Below are 21515 nucleotides of genomic sequence, written 5' to 3' on the forward strand. Positions count from 1 at the left end.
TCATTTATAAAACCAGTACTTTATAGAAATAGTTTATAGTTAGATTGATTGATTTTAAATATAATATTTTAATTTATTTTGTTTTTTATTTTTTATAAAAAGTATTTTTATTGATTGTTAGATTCAGATTCCCATCAAAAAAATAATTCTAATCATTCAATACACGTGATTGAAGAGAATAATTTAAGAAAACCAATATATATTTGTGACAAATAACTAACTTAATTAAAAAATTTTAATATTTTTAAATTAATTATCTAGTTTTTATATTAAAGATATGAAGTTGTATTATATCCCTTGGTGTGTATACATTCATAAAGTCTATTTCTTCAATAAAAAATAAAAAATGCTTAAAATAAAATTGAAAATTGTTATATGCTTCAACCATTATAATTATGTATTTAATTTAAATAAAATAAAAGGATTTTTTTTATTTCTTTCAACATATTACCTCTTGCCTTTAATATAAGACCTTGTTTGATTTTTATTTTGGTCTTAAATATAAAATTTCAACTACTTTGTGTCTAATATTTATGTGTGTGTATATATATATATATTTAAGGTAATCTTTTTATATTTTAGAAAATATAATACTACTCCATTATTATTATTATTATTATTATTATTATTATTATTATTTGCCATCATTGAAGCGCCCCTCCTTCGGCTCATGTTCTCGTAGTTTAATTTTAAAAAATGAGCCCATCGCCGTGGCACGGAACTTACCCAGCTCCCAGGCAAAGCAAAGATTATCTTCATCAACCGGAGGGTTCCTCCCCTCTTCTATTCTCCTGTGCTTTAGCTTTCTGCAATCAATGTTTTGTTTTCTCCGCAAAACAATCCCTTTCCGAAGGCTTATTGTTTTCAGCACAATTTCTCCGGAGACTATACTTCCGGAATTGCTTTTTTTTCAACGCCAATGGTTATCTGCGAGGTACTGTAATTCAGTCGCATCAAATAGGCATTCTTTCACTGTCTCGTATCTCATTGACACATGTGGCTTCTCACCACAAGAAGCTGCTTCAGTTTCTAAGCTCGTCAGCTTCGAATCGCGAGATAAGCCAGATTTGGTTATCAATTTCTTCAAGAGTCAAGGACTCACTAAACCCCAGATTCATCGTTTTGTTAGAGAGCTCCCAAGACTTCTTCGATCAGATCCTCAGAAAACCTTAGTGCCCAAGATTGAGTTTCTTGTATCCAATGGCGTTTCGATCTCAGACATCCCTAAGCTCCTATGTAGTTGCCCTAGCATCATGGTGAGAAGCTTAAGTAAGCAGATCATTCCTTCCTTTCATTTCTTTCGAGATTTGTTTCAATCTGACGCCAAACTCATTCAAGTTGTCACAAATTTCTCGGGTATTCTTCTTGATTTAAACAGCCGTTCCATGCCTAATATGAAGTTGTTAAGAGAAGCAGGAGTTCCTGAATCAAATGTCATAAAACTGTTACAATATTTTCCTTCGGTAATAACCAAAAGTTGTGTTCGATTTGAGGAGATTGTGAAGGAAGTGAAGGAACTGGGTGTTAATCCTGGGCAGGTAAACTTTGTTTTGGCCGTTTCTGTATTGGCATCAGCAAGCAAATCCACTTGGGGAAAAAAAGTTGATGTTTATAAGAAGTGGGGTTGGTCGGAGGATGACATTCTTGCAGCATTTAGGAAGTATCCATTCATCATGAAGGCATCAAAAGATAAGATCGATGCAGTGATGGATTTTTTGGTCAACAAATTAGGATGTGAATCTTCCATCGTTGCTAAATATCCAGGGGTTATCTCGTTCAGTATGAAGCGGAGATTTTTGCCAAGAGGTGCTGTGATTAAGATTTTATTGTCTAAGGGTCTCGTGCAAAAGGAGAGCTTGCCACTGCTATTTATGTACCCTGAAAGCACGTTTCTGAGAAGGTTTATCATGAGTAACCTGAAGGAGGAAGCTACTCAATTATTGAAGCTGTATCAGGGCAAATTGAAGCTGGCAAGGTGAATGAAGAATGGGAAAAGCTTACAGGTATGGGAATGGACTGAGATGATACAGAGGTTTAGTCTCTTCTCACCAAATTTCTTTGGTGCATAACATTATCATTTTCTTCAATATAGACTAGGACCTCTACCTTGTTTTGGACTAGACCAATCCAATTAATGAATCTTTTTCTGGGCACTCAAATTGAAGATTACAAAATGAATGAATAATAGAAAAGCTTAGAGGTATGGGAATGAACTGCGATGATACAGTGGTTTAGTCTTTTCTCACCAAATTTCTTTGGTGCAGAACATTATCCTGTTCTTCAATATAGATTAGAAACTCTTTCTTGTTTGCTTTCATTTACTTTGGACGTGACCAATCCAATTAGTGAAGCTTTTTTCTGGGCACTCAAATTTCTCCTTGAGTTGACCTCGATCCTAAGTTGAACATTTTGTTATATACTATAGCTTGCTTTCAACATTTTGTCTATAGCGAAAGGCAGTTTTTGAAAAGATTTATCGTGACTCGTGAGGAAGAATGTAATGAACTCCTGAAGCGGTATTGCAAGGTGAATGAAGAATGAACGGTTATGGGTATGGGCTGAGATGGAGCAAGTCCCTTTTCACTAAACTTCTGTCTTTTTGCTGCACCACCTTTGTTAATTTCTCTCCTTGTTTTTGTTTACTTTAATTTACCTTGAATATGAGGAGTGGGATCTCTCAAGGGTTGTCTATAAACTAAAATTTCTCGGCCATTTGAATTTGGTCACGTCCTGAGTTTAACAAGGTCATCTGTGATGCTATGTAATATTCCTGTCATTTTTGCTTCTTAGAGGAAGATATTTTACATCAAAAGGGAAGGCCTTGGATTTTTCTTTCCTTTTTTTCCCCCCTCATGCGGTTTCTTCCATTCTCTCTTATGTTATGCTCTTTGAAACATTTCCTAGGTATATGCAAGCATTTGGCGTGGGCTCTTTGGAAGACAATTGGTCTTTTCAGTCACCCGCAACAATTTTTTCTTCCTCCTTTATTACTTAATCTTCCCCCATGGCAGAATTTCTTGTTATTGATATTGGGCGATGTGGGAATTTAAACAATAGTTACAATGGCAGCTCCCTGCTTATGAGTCTCATTCCAGGCACTGTATGAAACAAGGGCTTTAGTTAAGATTATCCCCATCAATTGGTGAGTTCTTTCTTCCTTTTTCATAGTGCTGTTTTGCTTTTCCCTTTATTTTTTATAGTGCATTACCTTATCAATTTCTATCTTGTTTTCTACCTTAATTTATCTTGGATATGAACGATCAAACTCGGTAGAGTTCTCTACACACTGAAATTTCTTCATCATTTCACTTAATCCTCAAGTTTCACCAGGTTGTGTTATGCAGTGGCTGTGTTTATAAAGAGATGTTTCCTAAAGGATTATCATTTTGGAACAAAGATTATGAATAAAATAGATTGAAGTGATTAGAGCTAAGCATGTATTGTCTCTGAATTCCTCAAAGGAGCAAAATAACAAACATAAAGACGGTGTCAAAGAGTAAAATTGATGCCGTAATGCAGTTTCTCGTCAATAAGCTGGTCTGTAAATCTTCCACTATCACTAAATATCCATGATTTTTGCTACTGAGCTTGAATAAGCAAATTGAAGTTGTACCAAGCTAACCTGAATCTTGCAAGCTGAATGAAGATTGAAAAGGCTAGTAATGCTTCAATTTGGCCCCGTAATGATATCGCATATTAGATAGTTGCATTAAAAGTATGTGTATGCATATGGATTGAGGTGAGGCAATTACTGAAGCCCCATCCCACTGATTGGTTTAGTTAGTGCATTATGCCATGAGTTTCTGTCTTGTTATTTTATTTAGTTTAGCTTGGAAGTAATCAAATGAAGGTCACCCGTGAAACTAATCATTCTATATACAGTTATTGTCTCTCAAATAAGAAACATGAACTACAATGGAATATTAAAGCTGAGCCTATTTAAGTATCTCTTATCCCTTGCAAGAATAAGTATGAAACAACTGAAGTCCAAAGATACCATACTAATGATCCTACTCTGTCTATTGTGTTTGTTTAGGCTTACGTACTTTATATTTTTTGGGTTGGAAGCCCTTTAATTTGCTCTGTCTTTATGTTTACATAATCGTGAATATCGTAACATCATGCTTTGTCCTTGGAATGAGAAATTTACAATTATTTTCACATGGGGTTTCCTGATTTATCTGCTTTGTGTCTGGTTGTTATGCAATATATGCAGGTAAAATAAAGAATGATTACAATATTCGAGCATGGAGCCTCCTAAAAACTTTCCCCAGCTTACTATAAATTAGCTAACTCATAAGAACAATGTCGCAGAGCATCAAATGCAAACACTGATGGAAGGAATCAGACATCTCCCCATCAAGAATTGGAATGTCACTTCCGCTTTTGGAGGTTAACAAATGTGCTAATTGGATTGTGAGCTTAGCTCATGACATTGAGGATCAATATACTGTTTTTCTGATCCTGCCCTTACTATGTTGGACTGGAATAGAGATTATTTGAGTACGTAGTGTACTATGTTTGTTGTTTTGTTCTCTGTTTTTTTTTTTCCCATTCAAATTAAAGGGATTGTATTAATAGTAAAGTGTTATGAACGTGACCAAATGCAACCTCTCACTAATAAGAAAGCATTCATGCCACTAGAATATAAAGTCTTTGACTTCTTAATTTGTTCCCTGGCTAATCTTTGTCATGAAGTGTTCTTATTTAAAAACCAAGAAAAAATCGCCTGGCAAAAAGACAAAAAAAAAAAAGCCAAGGACAATCTTTTAGAATTAACTTTTGCGCTATCCCAGCATTCACATATTTATATCTCAAAATGATGATATCATGTGTAAATACAAAAATTTGACTAGTAAATATTGATTTGTAAACGAGAGTGGAGGAAATAATTTTCTTACCCACGATATGTTTACAATTTTATCCCTTTTTTTTTTTGGGAAAAACCATTCTTGAGGTACTTATAATTTTCTTTAATTTTTAGTTTGGTACCTGTAAGTTTTTCTTTCTCTATATTAAATCCTTTAATTTTACTTTATTAGCACAATTAGTTTTGTAGGTGATCTGATAATATTAATAGAGCAAAGTTATAGAGATTTATAGTGTTAAAATAGTAAAATTAAAATATTTTAATAAGGGGAAAAACACATAGATATAAAATTAAGAATTAAAGAATTATGGGCATTTCAAGCATAGTTTTCCTTTATACTTTTTTTAATTTATACCTAAAAGTTATTTTTGTTTGAACAAGAAAGTAATATTTACAATAGGCTAAACTATACAGTTGGCCTTTTAATTTTATATAAGATTTTAATTTAATCCTTTAATTTTAAAAGTGATACATTTGTCATTTAACTAGAAAATTATTATGCTTAAATGATAATTTTTTGTAATAACCGTAATCGTTTTGAAAATTAAACTTAATATATTAATATTTAATAATATTTTACTAACATTTATGATTTTAATAACAATATTGGATTAAAAGACTAAAATTATAATTTTTAAAGTTAAGACACCAAATTAAAAATTTTGAAAAAACAAAAGGAATCAAATTAAAACTTCAATTAAGGAGGTGTTTGGATTCTCAAAACTCAAAAAAGTATTTTCAAAAAATATTTTTTTACAAATTAAGATAAATTTTTTCACATATTTATTTCGTATATTGTAAAACTATCTTTCAAGTCATAGTTTTGTTCCACCCAAATACTCATTAAGGGGGTGTTTGGCAACCCTTAGAAGTGTTTTTCTACAAAACGAGACAAACTCCTCCACATATTTAATTCTTAATTCTTAAAAATATTTTTAAAACTATAATTTAATTTCCACATAAATAGCTCCTAAACGTATGCTTTACGCTTTTAATATTTTCAGAAAGGGGGAAGTAATCTCGGTGGCCTTCCACAAACACTGGTCTGCCTGCCCGCGGGCGCAGGGTTCGCTGTTAGCTTGCTCCGTCTTTTGCGAAACCATGTTTTGCTTTCTGAGGAAAATCATCCTTTTTCGGAGGCATATCATCAACACAATCTCTCCCTCAACATCTCAGCAATTACTTTGCTTTCAAAGCCAATGTCTACCTGCCACTGCCAGGTACTGTAATTCAATTTCATCCAGCGAGCATTCTTTCACAGTCTCATATCTCATTGACACATGTGGCTTCTCACCCAAAGAAGCTGCTGGAGTTTCCAAGTATCTCAGCTTGGAAACGCGAGAAAAACCAGATACGGTTATCAATTTCTTGAAGAATCTCGGATTCTCAAAATCCCAGATTCTTCGTGTCACAAGACGAGTCCCCCAATGTCTTCGATCTCACCCTGAGAAAACCATACTCCCCAAGATCGAGTTTTTCATATCCAGAGGCGTTTCGAGTTCAGACATCCCTAAGCTCTTATGTAGTTGTCCTAACATTATGAAAACAAGCTTAAATAAGCAGCTCATTCCTTCCTTTGATTTCTTTCGAGATTTGTTTCAATCTGATGACAAGCTCATTAAAGCTCTTAAATCTTGCTCGGGCATTCTTATTGATATTAACACCCTTGCCGTGCCTAATATGAAGCTATTAAGAGAAGTCGAAGTTCCTGAATCAAACATAATCAAATTGTTGCAAATCTATCCTAAGACAGTGACTACAAGTACTGAAAAATTCAATATCATAGTGGAGCGAGTTCAGGAAATGGGGTTTGATCCTTTAAAGTTTCAATTTTGTATCGCCGTTTACGTATTGTCGTCGCTAAGCAAATCTACATGGTCAAAAAAGGCTAAGGTTTACAAGAAGTGGGGCTGGTCAGACAACGACATTCATGCTGCTTTCAGAAGTTTCCCATTTTGTATGAAGGCATCTGAGGATAAAATTGATGCAATAATGACGATTCTTGTTCAGAAATTGGGCTGTCCGCCTTCCACTATTCCCACTTATGCAGTAGTTCTGTCACTTAGTTTGAATAGACGAATTGTTCCACGGGCTTCTGTCATTCAAGTTTTGTTGTCAAAAGGTCTGGTGAAAAAGGAAAGATTGCTCTCAATATTTCTCTATACTGAAAGGGTGTTTTTGAGAAGATTGGTCATCAGTCATGAGGAAGAATGCAGTGAACTCCTGAAGCTTTATCAGGCTGAACTTGATCTTGCAAGGTGAATGAGGAATGAAAAGGTTATGGGTATGGACTGAGATGGAGCAAGTCGCTTGTAACTAAATTTATGTCTTCTGCTGCATGACCTTTGTTAATTTCTCTCTCGTTGTTTTTGTTTACTTTAATTTAGCTTGAAAATGAAGAATCAAATCTCTCAAGGGTTGTAGATAAACTGAAATTTCTCTACCATTTGAATCCTAAGCCCTGGTTTTAACAAGGTCACCTGTGATGCTATGTAATATTCCTGTCATTTTTGTTTCTTAGAGGGAGATACTTTGTAGCAGAAGGGAAAGTCTTGGATTTTTCTTTCCATTATTTTTCTCATGCGACTTCTTCCATTCTTTTTCCCCCCCAGTGTTGTGCTCTTCGGAACACTTCCTTGGTATATGCAAGGATTTGGGTTGGGCTCTTTGGAAAACAATTGGTCTTTCAGTTACCCACAAAAATTGTTTTTCTTCCTCTTTTATTGCTATCAATCTTACCCCGTGGGAGAATTTCTTGTTATTGGTATACAGTAATTGGGGAATTCAAGCAATAGTTACAATAGCAGTTCTGCACTTGTGAGTCTCGTTCCAGGTACTGTGTGAAACAAGGGTTTTAAGTAAGATTATCTCCATCAATTGGTGATTTTCTGTCAATACTGGTCGATTCAAGATGATTGTGAAGGAGATTCAGGAAATGGGGTTTGATCCGTTAAAGTATCAATTTATTACGGCCGTTTAGGCATTGTCGTCATTAAGCAAATCAAGATAGTCACAAAAGGCTAATGTTTACAAGAAGTAGGGCTGCTCTGACTATGACATTGCTGCTGCTTTTAGAGTGTCCGTTTTGTATTAAGATGTCTGAGGATAAAATTAAGGGTTAAATAGCATTTTTGCTCCGGAAGTTTTCAAAAAGGAGCTGTATGTATCTGGGAGTTGTTCTTAGTGCAATTTTGTCCCAAAAGTAATAAAAATATAGCAGTTTTACCCTGTCCTAATTATCACTCAAGAAAATAATTTATCAAAAAAGTACCGCTAATAAATTTTTTTCCATTTTATGTTGATATATTATCTTACCGTTTTTTATATCTTTTATTAACCAAAATATTAAAGATATTTCTGGTTTGATTTGGTTTGTTCTTCTTGTTTTTTTTTTTGGGGGTTAAATGTTCATGGATGTTGATGATGATGAAGAGGAAAAGCTTATGTTTTTTTGTCTACATATTCGGTAATTGTTGATTTGGTTTTATGATTATTTTTGTTGATTGTTCATGTTTTTATGAATAAAGATGGTGATGATAAAAGGGGAAAGAGTTTTTTTTTTTTAGTCTGATGATGATGTGGCGTCTTATGATAAGATAATATATCACCATAAAATGTAAGGAATTTATAAACAGCACTTTTTTAATAAATTATTTACTTGAGTGATCATTTCAAAGCTCCATATAATAACATGTAAAATAAATATACGTTTAGTTTTTATATAAAAAAATAAAATTGAGAAGGGTTACATCAATGATAAAAAAATTAATAAAAATATAGATGAATACCTTTTATCTTTAATATAAGAATTAGTTGACAGTTAGATTTAATCCTAAATATAAGATTTTAATCCACTTTGTTTTTTATATTTATCATTTTTTCTCAAGCCAATTTACATAACCTATAAATTGATATATTATATAAGAGTCAACTCACAATCTTGGATAGGGTAAAATTGCTATGTTTTTATTACTTTCAGGGTATGCCAAAAAAAATTTAGATATCTACAACTCCTTTTTAAAAACTTTCAGGACAGAAATACTTTTTAACTCGGTTAACATTGGTTGACCATTTGGATCTGTTAGAACAGGGTTTAAACAGCTTCTTTTGTCATGAGCTAGAAGCCAATGAATTATTGGAGTTGTATTGGTCTAAACTGGATCTTGTGGGGAAAGTGGAGACCGGACAGGTTTTAGGTTATGGATATGAACTAATGATGTAGCACTTGTAGAACTCTCTTCTCTCTACAGCCCTTTAACGCATTACATTATTGACATTCAGTCATGTTGTTTGCTCTAATTTGGCTTGGAAAGGACCTACCAATCAAAACTAATATCATGCTGTGGGTGAAAGTTTAGCTTTCTAAATCAATCTTGATAGTTATACAGTTTACAAAAACAGATGTTGTACATAGCCCGGAGACAATTATACAGGGGTTCATTATCCTTTTTTCGAAGAACTAGATTAGTTGAACTTCAGTCCTTAATATAAGACTTGGTTTAACTTTTATTTTGGTCCTAAATATAAGATCTCAATCTATTTTGTCTCCCATATTTATATATATATTTTTTCTGAGATAGTTCTCCTAATAATGTTAGTTCTAAACAATACACTTGATTAGTAAAGATATTTTAAGAAAAATAATATCTATTTATTATAAATAATTAACTTAATTTATTTATTTAATTTTCTCAAATTAGTCAACTAGTTTTTATAATTAGAATCGGAGATAGTACATAAAAATATCTCCCTCTAAGCTTACTGTGGATGTGTCGGCTTGTAACAACAGATCAGTGGTTTTGACGTTAAGCTCATAGGCGGTTCAATCGAATATAAATGATTCACCACCTATAATGTTGCAGTTCCACTCTCTTCATTTGAAACTGCTTAATGAAGTGATATGGGCTATTTTGATTTAATCTGGATAATCTGATTTATTAGTTTCTTCTTTTACTTATTTTGATATACACACACACACACACACACATATATATATAATTTTTAAATGAAGCAACACATGAAATCAGAACAGTCTATACTCGAGAGGATCCAAGTTTCTATAATTCTATCTCAAGTGATATTACTTCCGGTCCTAATTATAAAAACTAGTTGACTAATTTGAGAAGATTAAGAAAAGAAGTTAAGTTAGTTATTTGTAATAAATATATGTTGTCTTTTTTAAAATATTATTGCTAATCAAATGTATTGGTTAGAGTTACCATTGTTAGAAGGATTACTTTGAAAAAAAATACTCCTCCAGTCCTTAATATAAGACCCATTTAACTAATTTGATTAGATTAAAGAAATTAGTTAAGTTAGTTAATTTTAAGAAAAGTGACACATTTTTCCTAAAACACCATAATCATCTTTCTTAATACCCATCTCCCTCTTCTACTTGATTATGGTTGAGAGAGTATCCATAGGGGTAATTTAGAGAAAATTGATAAATATGATAAATGGGTCTTATATTAGGACCAAAATCAACTTAAGAATTGGGTCATATATTAAGGACCGGAGGAGTACATAAATATGAGAGATAAAGTGGATTAGGATCTTATATTTAGAATCAAAATAAAAATCAAACAAAATTTTATATTAAGGACTAGAGCTAGTACATGTAAATTTAAATTATTAAAGGCTACTATACATCTCAATATTACTGTTATGAAAGTAAAGGAACATGGGTTTGGTCCTTCGAATTTTCAATTTGCTATGGCTGTTAATGTATGCTTGTTGTTTTGCAAATCCAAATGGGCAAATAAGGCTGAATTTTATAAAAAGTGGGGTTGGTCTGACCTAATAATGACATTCTTGCGGCAGTTAGAAGACTCCCCTTCCAGTATGATGCTGTCAGTGCATCCAGATGACAAACTGGGATGTCCACCTTCCACTATTAAAATTACTCCCTCCCCTTCTTATAATTTTTTAAATAGATTTATTTTTTATATAAAATTATTTTTGAATTTGTCTGAATATTTAATATATTATTTCTTATTTTATCCCTAGTTTACTGTATTTAATATATTCGCTTTCTTTATTTATCTGACTATTACTCTCCCACATCTCCTCATTTATATATAGGGGTATATTTGAAAAAAATTATATTTGCTACATATTAATTGTTTTAAACTAATTTTAACTGTTTTATTAAATTGTGTAATTTAATTAAAAGGATCTTATAATAAGGGACGTAGTAGTACATGATTTAAAAAAATAACTAAAATTAGTTAAAAGTAATAAATATATATGAAATAAAATTTTTCCCTACGTATGCCCTTATGAAATGACCAAGTCAATTCATAAAACTAATTAGAAACAATAGTAAAAACATATTAAATGTCCAAACAACTTTACTTACGATCTTATTAAAATGACCAAGTCAATTTAAATTTCACGTTACTATAAAAAGAACAAAAAGGAGTAAATAATACTCCTAGACTGGGTAGGATACCTAATGTTCAGCCTATATCCCATCCTGTTTTTTTTTTTCCAAAGTATAGCTATCTTCTTATTGGAGGTAATCCTATTCGAGATACTGTCGGGTACTAAATGTGGACACCTCTCCTAACAGGAATTCAAACCTTGATTCGTCACGTTGTAAAAGATTAGCTCTTTACCGCTAAACCCAACCCCTATTGGTTGTCCCACTCTGATCACAACACCATCTTCTTGTGTTAATAAGCCCTGTACTAAAATATGGTTTTATCTTTTAATAAACTGGTTCAGTAAACATGCATTGCATGAGTGCAAATAGATGTTTGTTTATGTATTAGACGTTTATTTATGGTATATACATACAACATGAACCAATTTAAAATTGGATTAAATTAAATTAAAAAAAAACACATAAATAGGGGATCATGCATAGAAACATGGCTTTCACAAAAATAAAAAATAAAGATAATTTATCTGCATAATGTGCTGCCACGTGGCAGACTGTTATTATGTCTTGCTTTTGTAATGCAGTAATAATATATTTAGATAATATTACTAAACAAGCCCTTACACATAGGATTAGAAGCAGTAGATGGATAATGGACTTTCTTTAAAAAAACAAAAAGGGTAAAATGTAAAACCAGAAAATGCATTTAATATAGGCGATGCTGCGCAGAAGGGTTTTACGCTTCGTTCTCTAGTCTTCGAAACGAACGGAGTCCATGTTGCCTTCTCTCCGCAAAGCTATCGGTATCAGCGCAGTCTCTCCTTCAACATTGCAACATCTGATTTGTGTTCAAACCCAGTGGTTTTCATCAAGGTATGCTTATTCAACCTCTTCCAATGGGCATTCTTTCACCTTCTCATATCTCATTGACACCTGTGGCTTGTCACCCAAACAAGCTGCTTCAGCTTCTAAGCGTGTCAGCTTCGAAACGCCGGATAAGCCTGATTTGGTTATCAATTTCCTTAAAAGTCATGGATTCTCTCAGCCCCAGATTGTTCGTTTCATTGCTGAGATCCCATCGTTTCTCCGATATGATCCTGAGAAAACCTTTCTGCCCAAAATTGAATTTTTCAAATCCAGAGGCGTTTCGAGCTCAGACATCCCTAGGCTCATATGTAGTTGTCCTAGAATCATGTCAAGAAGCTTAAGGAAGCAGCTCATTCCTTCCTTTGACTTCTTTCGAGATGTGTCTCAATCTGACGAGAAGCTTATTAAAACTCTTCAATATTGCTCGGGCATTCTTCTTAACGCCAACACAATTGCCCGGCCTAATATGGAGCTATTGCGAGAAGCAGGAGTTCCTGAATCAAATGTCATCAAATTGTTGCAAGTGTATCCTAGGACATTAACTGCAAGCCCTAATGTGTTTAAGGACATTGTAGAAGAAGTGAAGAATATAGGGATCAATCCTTTGAAGTATCAATTTCTTATGGCTATTCATGTATTCTTCTGTCTAAACAAATCCTCATTGGCAAAGAGAGCTGATGTTTATAAAAAGTGGGGTTGGTCTGACCATGACACTCTTGTGGCATTTAGAAAGTTCCCTCTCTGTATGGCAGCAGCAGAGGATAAGATCGATGCAATAATGGAGTTTCTTGTCCATAAATTGGGCTGTGAGTCTTCTACTACTAGCAAATATCCTACAGTTTTTACATTGAGCTTGAAAAGGCGAATAGTTCCGAGAGGTGCTGTCATTCAAGCTCTGTTGTCAAGGGGTCTAATGAAAAAGAAAACATTGTTTGCAACATTTGTATATAGTGAAAGTTATTTTCTGAGGAGGTTTCTCCTTTGTCAGGGGCAGGAAGCAACTCAATTATTAGAGTTGTATCAGTCTAAACTGGATCTTGCAAGGAAAATGAAGAATGGAAAGGTTTGAAGGTAAGAATATGGACTAAGATGTAGCAATTGTAGACCTGTTTTCTCTTCATTTGTATTGGTACGACGCATTATTAATGTTTATGTGGTTTGCTTTAATTTAGGTTGGGAATGACATATCTAGCATGCAAAGAGCTTCATATTACACTAGGATCTCTCCATTTGAATTTAGCCCCAAGTTTTAAAGCTTATCTGAGAAGGCGTTTTGGAGTAAGAATCATGTATAGAGACATTGTTTTACCTTTCGTTGGATTATAGAACCCTTCATCAGTAGGCTTTCGTGGGCCATATTTTCCATTTGACCTTCTTCGTCACTAGTGCTGCATTAAAACCATCCTTTTCCAAATCAGAATTCTGGTTTATGATTAGTAAACTATGTGACGAGGTTTTAAAATACTCTTGCTTTGTTAGTTGGTTAATGTTTTGAACCTGTTAATTCCTCCAATTCTAGTTTACTGATCCACTTGATTCTACGTGTTCAGTTTTGCTGTTAACTCATAAACTAACTTCATTTGGCCTTTGGGAGAAAGGGATGAGTAACGAAGATAATCCAACACTTCATCTGACAAAATAATCAAACCGCCTTTGTTCATATGGGTTTTGTTTGGTTACATGATATACCTTATTATTTTCAGTATTGAAGGATTTTATTTTACTTGATTCAATTTGATTTGACTAGGTTTGAATATGCTACTTGATTCACCCTGTCTGCACATGTTAGTGTTTTTATCTGGTTCAGAATGTATTTTTTCTTAATAAACATTAAGGTGAAGTAGTGATATTCATATTATTTTGGTACAAATGGCTTTGGCCATTCATGTCTCAATTTTGTGATTTTCTTTCAAATGGGATATGTATAATATATTAGCTAGAAAATTTAGCGCGCTTCTGGTTCAATATTGACAACTAAAATTGTAGTTTTAGCATTGATTTGAGGATTTTCTTTTACACTTGTTGGTGCTTGCTAAGTTCTTGATTCAACACTTTATTATTCAACTTAATTGGATTGATATTTGTGGGTTTCCCACCCAATTTAACAAATAAGTCCTAAGCGTAATTTTATATCTTATATTAATATATTTATCCATACTGATACCAACTTATACTTTTTAAGCTATTTTTCTTGATACCTTCCTGGGCGTGACAACCTGAACATCTTATAGCATTCCATTAGGCCCTTTGAAATGGAAACATTTCAATTTTTGGACAGCCTGTCTCTTTCCTAACCAGTCAGCATAGAGAACTGGATTTAGGGCATTATGTTGGGAGAAATGTACCATGCATATTTCTTTTCTTATTATTATAACATCTCTTCTTTTTGATGCAAAAAAATTTAAGTGAGTTGAGTCTGGAGACTAACCTAAGCTAGTGAAACATCTCTTCTTCTTCTTCTTTCCATTCTTTTTTAATTTGCTTTGGCTCTACCAGGAATTAAGTTCAAGACCCCAACAGAGTCACAGAGGAGCTCCATTGTTCCAGAAAGTGGGAGTATTTTGCCAATTCAAAAACATTCCCAAAACAATGAGGCTGTGGTAAACATTGTTAAGGTAAGTGCAAATTCCATCATCCTAATCATATAGCCGATGTTTGCATCACATAGGAATCACTCCTATGGTACGGAGCTGATATAATGTGCATGCCATTATACCAAATGGTAATTATCGGAGGGCTGGTGGAAGAAGGACATATACGTCTACAAATCATGCTTCAGAGTAATCGACATCTTGTAGAGGTTTTTGAGTTAGGATTCGAGCTGAGTTGGGTTTTGCAGAGCTTTCGGTCAGAAAAGCTTGCATAGGATGGCAGTAAACAATAAAAGAGCCTATGTAATCAAGAAGCTTATCTTCAAGTTTAACGTGTGTATAAAACATATGCAAATATAGCCTACAGATGGAATGATAAAAGGAACAAAGTAGAAGCTCCATTTCACAACTCTATTATACAAAGCACTCTAATTTTATAAAGTTTATTTATTTATGGGAAGAGGAACAAATCGTTATTTCATTGGCCTCCTAATTTTTCTGTTGATAATGTAAAACAGGAACAATGAGAAAATAATAATCTATTCATTTATTATGTATTATTTATCAATGTTAATTATTTTGAATTAAAAAGATACATTTTACTTTTTAAATTTGAATTGTTTTTGGAGCCTTCTTCTATCCTTATTTATTTATGTTAATTTTTTTTTGGGCAGAACATGTGAAATAGAGATAATAATAAGATAATCAAAATGGATGGGAGAACGTTGTATGCTAAGAATATGCTTATTTTGCAGCTTAGTGAGGTTATTCACATTGTATGCGATGTACTCCCTTTTGTTGTAGTCTACTAGTCTCGATATTTCAACATTTACACTAAAAACCAAAGAATATCTAAATCATTTGCTACATAAAAGTAAATCAACATCAAAATATTAGGTTTCATGGGATTTTCATTAATGAGAGTTAATTATGACTGATGTAAAATAAAGAGTAAACTTGACATATGAATGGTAAGATAGAGATGAAAGCAGCATTGTCGAAGAAGTGATGGGGAGTTGAAGTCTAAACCATAAATAATTGTAGACTAAGACGGAAAAAATGAAGATTTGATGAAGCATCGACAAAAGAAATCTACTCAGAATCAACGCTAAACATTATGCACAATTATGCCTTGCTTTATTCACAAATTTCAACTAGAAAGAATGAAGAAAATTGGTAACTGGAAAATTATTTGGGTATGGAATCAATTTATTTTTCTTGAATTACTTTGGGTTACAAGTTACTAGAAAAGTTTTGTCATTTTTCTTGTACTGTATCTCCTTGGCTTCTTCATCATGGGTATAAATCTAAAATATAAGAATGAAATTAAAATGAGAAGAGATATCAAATCATGAAGAAAAATCATAATAAAAATAGAGAAAATACGAATACCAAAAACTTCACAATGCCCGCAGATGCCCTAGGGTGAGTTTGGGATCATAGTGAAGGCTACCAAACTGACTTCTCCACCAATAAAAGCTGAAAAAAAACAACTTTTTGTTTAAAACATATGTTTGGATTTACTGTGGAGGTAAATGGGCTCAGGAAATGTTTAGATAAAAACAAAACCATGATTTTAAAAGTGTTTTTACGATATAAAGTAAATATGTGAAAGAAAATTATATCGATTTGTGAAAAAATATTTTTGAAGTTTTCCAAACACTCCCTTGTACCGGAAACGATCTCTTTTCCAAAAGCTCCTATTCTCAACTCCTTCGCTACTGCAGGTCAAAAAAAGCTCCACTGCACGTTTTGATAGGTGAGGCGATGGAGGAGAGAGAATGCATGATGCGAGTTTCTTTTTTGTTTTTTAATCCAGCCAATTGGTTTTTAACATTAAAGAAATTATTTTTTGAATAATAAAATCATTTTTAAAAAAATAAATTTATTATTCTTTAAAAAAAATAAGTATTTTTATTTTATAATTTTAATTTTTCTCTGACAATTATCACATTATAAATATGTAATATAAATATATACCATTCAATAAACTTCATATCATTTTAGTTATTTTACATCTAATTTATTTTTTTTATTATCATTTAAACAAGTTTCAACTTCTTAAATTGACTTTTTTTATAAAAGTCAATTCAAACATAAATCCATTATATTACCTAATTTTATCTAATCTGACATTTGCAAGAGAAGAGTCATATTGAAAAAAAGTAACTTCTCCCACCACTAATCCAAACACACCTTAGTGTCTTATATTGCCTTATCACAAGAGTAACCTTCCTAGTAATATTGTGCTTCGAAAACTTCACAATCTCCACACTTTCATTGATTCCCATCCGCTTCTGCTTGGTTGTCATGGTCGCCTGGAGAGGAGTAAAAGGGAGCAATCGGCAAGGATAAGGGAATAAATCATTTTCAATGATTTTTTTAAAAATGGAAAAAGGCATGAGGGAGAAATGCATAATATTTTTTAAAATAGTTTTATTTTGAGATTGTATTGGTTGGTTAGTAAACTGAACAGAAAATTATGAAATCCTGCACCCAAATATATCGGGGTAAATTAGGAAAGTTATATCATTTTATATATTTTTTAATTTAAAATTAAAATATTTGGTCAGGATCTTTATTTTAAGAATAAAAAATTCAACTAAAATAATTTAAACAGAAATAATACAATGTGGGAATAAGTAAAAAGAGTAAAATTAAAGATTAAAAAAATCTATAAGAATTGAAATTTAAATATTAATGGAAGCTGTTCGAAAATTTTTATAACTGGCGGTGAGTCAAAAAAGTTATATCATTTTCATATATTTTGAATTTAAACTTTAAAATATCTATTATTTGGGAGTTAAAACACATACAAAGAATATAATAAGAAGTAATGTGCAGAAAATTCCAGCTTTTACAAAAGTGAGAAAATAACACAAATCACATAACCTCCGGTCCTAATCATGCGTAGTCACAAAAATAGGGGAGGTGCGCTTATAATTACGGATTTTAAAAAATGAAAAAATAAAACTCATTTACCCGTATGATTGAATGACTGAAATCAAGTGGCAGTTTCTTGTGAGTCTTATTTTTCACTCTACTTTCAATAGATAGGTTAATATAATTTTTAGTCTCTTAAATTTGTCATGATTTTGGTTTTAATCCCTCGGATTTCAAATTACTCTCTCTGGTTTAAATATAAGACCTATTTTGTAGTGTAATTTACACAACAAAATAACTCTTATATTTAGGACTGAAGGAGTATAAATTTTGTCTTTCAAATGGTAAAATGATCTAACTTTTTGTTAGATTAGAGGGCTAATATTCTAAATAAAAAGAAATTTGAGGAACTAAAAGCTATTATTTAAAACTTGAAGGACTACGATCAAAATAAGGGTCAACTTAAAGGACTAAACCTAATATTAATCCTTAATAGATACTCATCTGGTCCTATATAGGGTAGAGAGAGAATGCATTTTTTAGTTTTATTTATAGGATACTGAAAAAAATTTCTGCATGAATATACAATTTTACCCCTCATTTATTATTGCATTAACTTTATTTATGTGAAGTATAATATATATTAAATAGAGATGACGTTAAAAAGTTATTAAATTTTAAATGTAAGTTAATGAAATTTAAGTTTTTTTTTGCCTGCATAAAATATACTAAAAATGTTTTATAAATAGATAAGAGGACTAATAGATAAATAATAGACTCTCGGAGGTTTGGTTGGGGAAAAGCAAAAAAACAGCTAAGCATTAGCGAAAAATGCATTTAATATGAGGAATGCCGCGCGCGCAAGGGCTTTACACTTCGCTCTCTAGCCTTCGAAACGAACGGAATCCATGTCGCGTTCTCTCCGCAAAGCTATCGGCGTCAGCGCAATCTCTCCTTTAACATTTCAACATCTGATTTGTGTTCAAACCCAGTGGTTTTCATCGAGGTATGCTTATTCAACCTCTGCCAATGGGCATTCTTTCACCGTCTCATATCTCATTGACACCTGTGGCTTATCACCCAAACAAGCTGCTTCAGCTTCTAAGTGTGTCAGCTTCGAAACGCGGGATAAACCTGATTTGGTTATCAATTTCCTTAAAAGTCATGGATTCTCTCAGCCCCAGATTATTCGCTTCATTACTGACACCCCATCGTCTCTCCGATATGATCCTGAGAAAACCTTTCTGCCCAAAATTGAATTTTTTAAATCCAGAGGCTTTTCGAGCTTGGATATCCCTAAGCTCATATGTAGTTATCCTAGAATCATGTCAAGAAGCTTAAGGAAGCAGCTCATTCCTTCCTTTAACTTCTTTCGAGATGTGTTTCAATCTGACGACAAGCTCATTAAAACTCTTCGAATTTACTCGGGCATTCTTGTTGATGCCAACACAATTGCCCGGCCTAATATGGAGCTATTGCGAGAAGCAGGAGTTCCTGAATCAAATGTCATCAATTTTTGCAATATAATCCTAGGACATTAACTGCAAGTCCTAATGTGCTTAAGGACATTGTGGAAGAAGTGAATAATATTGGGATCAATCCTTTGAAGTATCAATTTCTTATGGCTGTTCATGTGTTCTTCTGTCTAAGCAAATCCTCATTGCGCAAAGAGAGCTGATGTTTATAAAAAGTGGGGTTGGTCTGACCATGACATTCTTGTGGCATTTAGAAAGTTTCCTCTCTGTATGGTAGCAGCAGAGGATAAGATCGATGCAATAATGGAGTTTCTTGTCCATAAATTGGGCTTTGAGTCTTCTACTGTTAGCAAATATCCTACAGTTTTTACAATGAGTTTCAGAAGGCGAATAGTTCCGAGAGGTGCTGTCATTCAAGCTCTGTTGTCAAGGGGTCTAATGAAAAAGAAAACATTGTTAACAAAATTTGTATATAGTGAAAGTTATTTTTTGAGGAAGTTTGTCCTTTGTCATGGGCAGGAAGCTACTGAATTATTAGAGTTGTATCAGTCTAAACTGCATCTTGCAAGGCAAATGAAGAATGGAAAGGTTTGAAGGTAAGAATATGGACTAAGATGTAGCAATTGTGTACCTGTTTTCTCTTCATTTGTATTGGTACGACACATTATTAATGTTTATGTGGTTTGCTTTAATTTAGGTTGGGAATGACATATCTAGCATGCAAAGAGCTTCATATTACACTAAAATCTCTCCATTTGAATTTAGCCCCAAATTTTAAAGCTTATCTGTAACACCATGCAGAGGGTTAGCATTGTTTATGTTTCCTTAGAGAAGGCATTTTGGAGTAAGAATCATGTATAGAGACATTGTTTTACCTGTCATTGGATTATTGAACCCTTCATCAATAGGCGTTCGTGGGCCATATTTTCCATTTGACCTTCTTCATCACTAGTGCTGCGTTAAAAACATTCTTTTCCAAATCAGAATTCTGGTTTATGATTACTAAACTATGTAACGAGGTTTTAAAATCCTCTTGCTTTGTTGGTTGGTTAATGTTTTGAAACTGCTAATTCCTCCAATTATAGGTTACTGATCCACTTGATTGTGTATGTTCATTTTCTGTTAACTCATAAACTAACCTCATTTGACCTTGGGAGAAAGGAATGAAGTAACGAAAATAATCCAACAGTTCATCTGATAATATTTAGTTATTTTTTACCATTATTTTTGCTCCTGAAACTGCCTTTATTCATATGGGTTTTGTTTGGTTAGATGACATACCTTATTATTCTCAATATTGATGGATTTTATTTTACTCGATTCAATTTGATTTGACTAGGTTTGAATATACTACTTGATTCACCCTGTCTGCTCTGGTTGAGAATGTATTTTTTCTTAATAAACATAAAGGTAAAGTTGTGATATTCATATTATTTTGGTATAAATGGCTTTGGCCATTCATATTTCAATTTTTTGTAATTTTCTTTCAAATGGAATATGTTTAATTTATTAGCTAGAAAATTCAGGGCGCATCTGTTTCCGCATTGACAACTAAAATTGTACTTTTAGCGTTGATTTGAGCATTGTCTTTCACACTTATTGGTGCTTGCTAAGTTCTTGATTCAACACTTTATGATTCAACTTAATTGGATTGATATTGTGTGTTTCCCACCCAATTTAACAAATAAGTCATAAGCATAACTTTTATATTTTATATTAATATATTTTATCCATACTGACACCAAATTATACATTTTAAGCTATTGTTGTTTATGCCTTCCTGAGCATGACAATCTGAACATCTTATAGAATTCCATTAGGCCCTTTGAAATCGAAACATTTCAATTTTGGACAGCCTGTCTCTTTCCTAATCAGATCAGCATAGAGAACTGGATTTGGGGCATTATTTTGGGAGAAATGTACGATGTATGTTTCTTTTCTTATTATTATAACATCTCTTCTTCTTTTTGTGTGTAAAAAGGTTTAGGTGAGTTGAGTCTGAAGGCTAACTTAGGCCAGGGAAGCATCTCTTCTTCTTTCCATTTTTTTAAATTTGCTATGGCTATACCAAGAATTAAGTTCAAGACCCCAACAGAGTCACAGAGGAGCTCCATTGTTCCAGAAAGGGGGAGTACTTTCCCAATTCAAAAACATTCCGAAGACATGAGGCTGTGGTAAACATTGTTAAGGTAAGTGCAAATTCCATCCTCCTAATCATGTAGCCGATGTTTGCATCACATAGGAATCGCTCCCATGTTACGGAGCTGATATGTTGTGCATGCCATTGTACCAAAGGGTAATTATCAGAGGGCTAGTGGAAGAAGGACATATACCTCTACAAATCATGCTTCAGAGTAATCGACATCTTGTAGAGGTTTTTGAGTTAGGATTCGAGCTGAGTTGGGTTTTGCAGAGCTTTCGGTCGAAAAAGCTTGCATAGGATGGCA

The 21515-nt window shown here is 33.0% G+C and overlaps 4 protein-coding genes across 5 annotated transcripts; all 4 read left to right on the forward strand.

Moving 5' to 3' along the window:
- The first annotated feature begins 767 nt into the window (after positions 1–767).
- Positions 768–4668, forward strand: LOC114717681 (transcription termination factor MTERF9, chloroplastic-like). Of its 2 annotated transcripts, XR_003737741.1 has the most exons (3): positions 768–2003; positions 2905–3142; positions 4217–4668. XR_003737741.1 is itself a non-coding variant. In XM_028902887.1 (2 exons), the coding sequence occupies exon 1, from the start codon at positions 816–818 to the stop codon at positions 1977–1979; it is 1164 nt and encodes a 387-aa protein (XP_028758720.1). In that variant the 5' UTR covers positions 768–815; the 3' UTR covers positions 1980–2003; positions 2905–3144. The 2 variants fall into 2 exon arrangements, 1 of the variants encoding a protein (XP_028758720.1); XM_028902887.1 differs by lacking the exon at positions 4217–4668 and having other exon boundaries at positions 2905–3144.
- Positions 4669–5943: 1275 nt separating this feature from the next.
- LOC114717673 (uncharacterized) lies at positions 5944–7132 on the forward strand. The gene has a single exon (XM_028902879.1). The coding sequence runs from the start codon at positions 5972–5974 to the stop codon at positions 7130–7132; it is 1161 nt and encodes a 386-aa protein (XP_028758712.1). The 5' UTR covers positions 5944–5971.
- Positions 7133–12022: 4890 nt separating this feature from the next.
- Positions 12023–13555, forward strand: LOC114717680 (uncharacterized). Its single transcript, XM_028902886.1, has 2 exons — positions 12023–13190; positions 13292–13555. Exon 1 carries the CDS (start codon positions 12028–12030, stop codon positions 13186–13188), a length of 1161 nt encoding a protein of 386 aa, XP_028758719.1. The 5' UTR covers positions 12023–12027; the 3' UTR covers positions 13189–13190; positions 13292–13555.
- A 4946-nt stretch (positions 13556–18501) lies between these two features.
- On the forward strand, positions 18502–19134 carry LOC114717674 (uncharacterized). The gene has a single exon (XM_028902880.1). It carries the CDS (start codon positions 18502–18504, stop codon positions 19132–19134), a length of 633 nt encoding a protein of 210 aa, XP_028758713.1.
- Positions 19135–21515: the final 2381 nt, after the last annotated feature.

The sequence above is a fragment of the Neltuma alba genome, unplaced genomic scaffold (genome assembly GCF_004799145.2).
Source record: "Neltuma alba isolate B1F8T4 unplaced genomic scaffold, ASM479914v2 tig00011767_pilon, whole genome shotgun sequence".
Classification (NCBI taxonomy): Eukaryota; Viridiplantae; Streptophyta; class Magnoliopsida; order Fabales; family Fabaceae; genus Neltuma; species Neltuma alba.

Bases quoted from the DNA above. Each gene is read 5' to 3' on its own strand.
- LOC114717681 (XM_028902887.1), top strand. From the start codon at position 816: ATGTTTTGTTTTCTCCGCAAAACAATCCCTTTCCGAAGGCTTATTGTT.
- LOC114717673 (XM_028902879.1), top strand. From the start codon at position 5,972: ATGTTTTGCTTTCTGAGGAAAATCATCCTTTTTCGGAGGCATATCATC.
- LOC114717680 (XM_028902886.1), top strand. From the start codon at position 12,028: ATGTTGCCTTCTCTCCGCAAAGCTATCGGTATCAGCGCAGTCTCTCCT.
- LOC114717674 (XM_028902880.1), top strand. From the start codon at position 18,502: ATGTCGCGTTCTCTCCGCAAAGCTATCGGCGTCAGCGCAATCTCTCCT.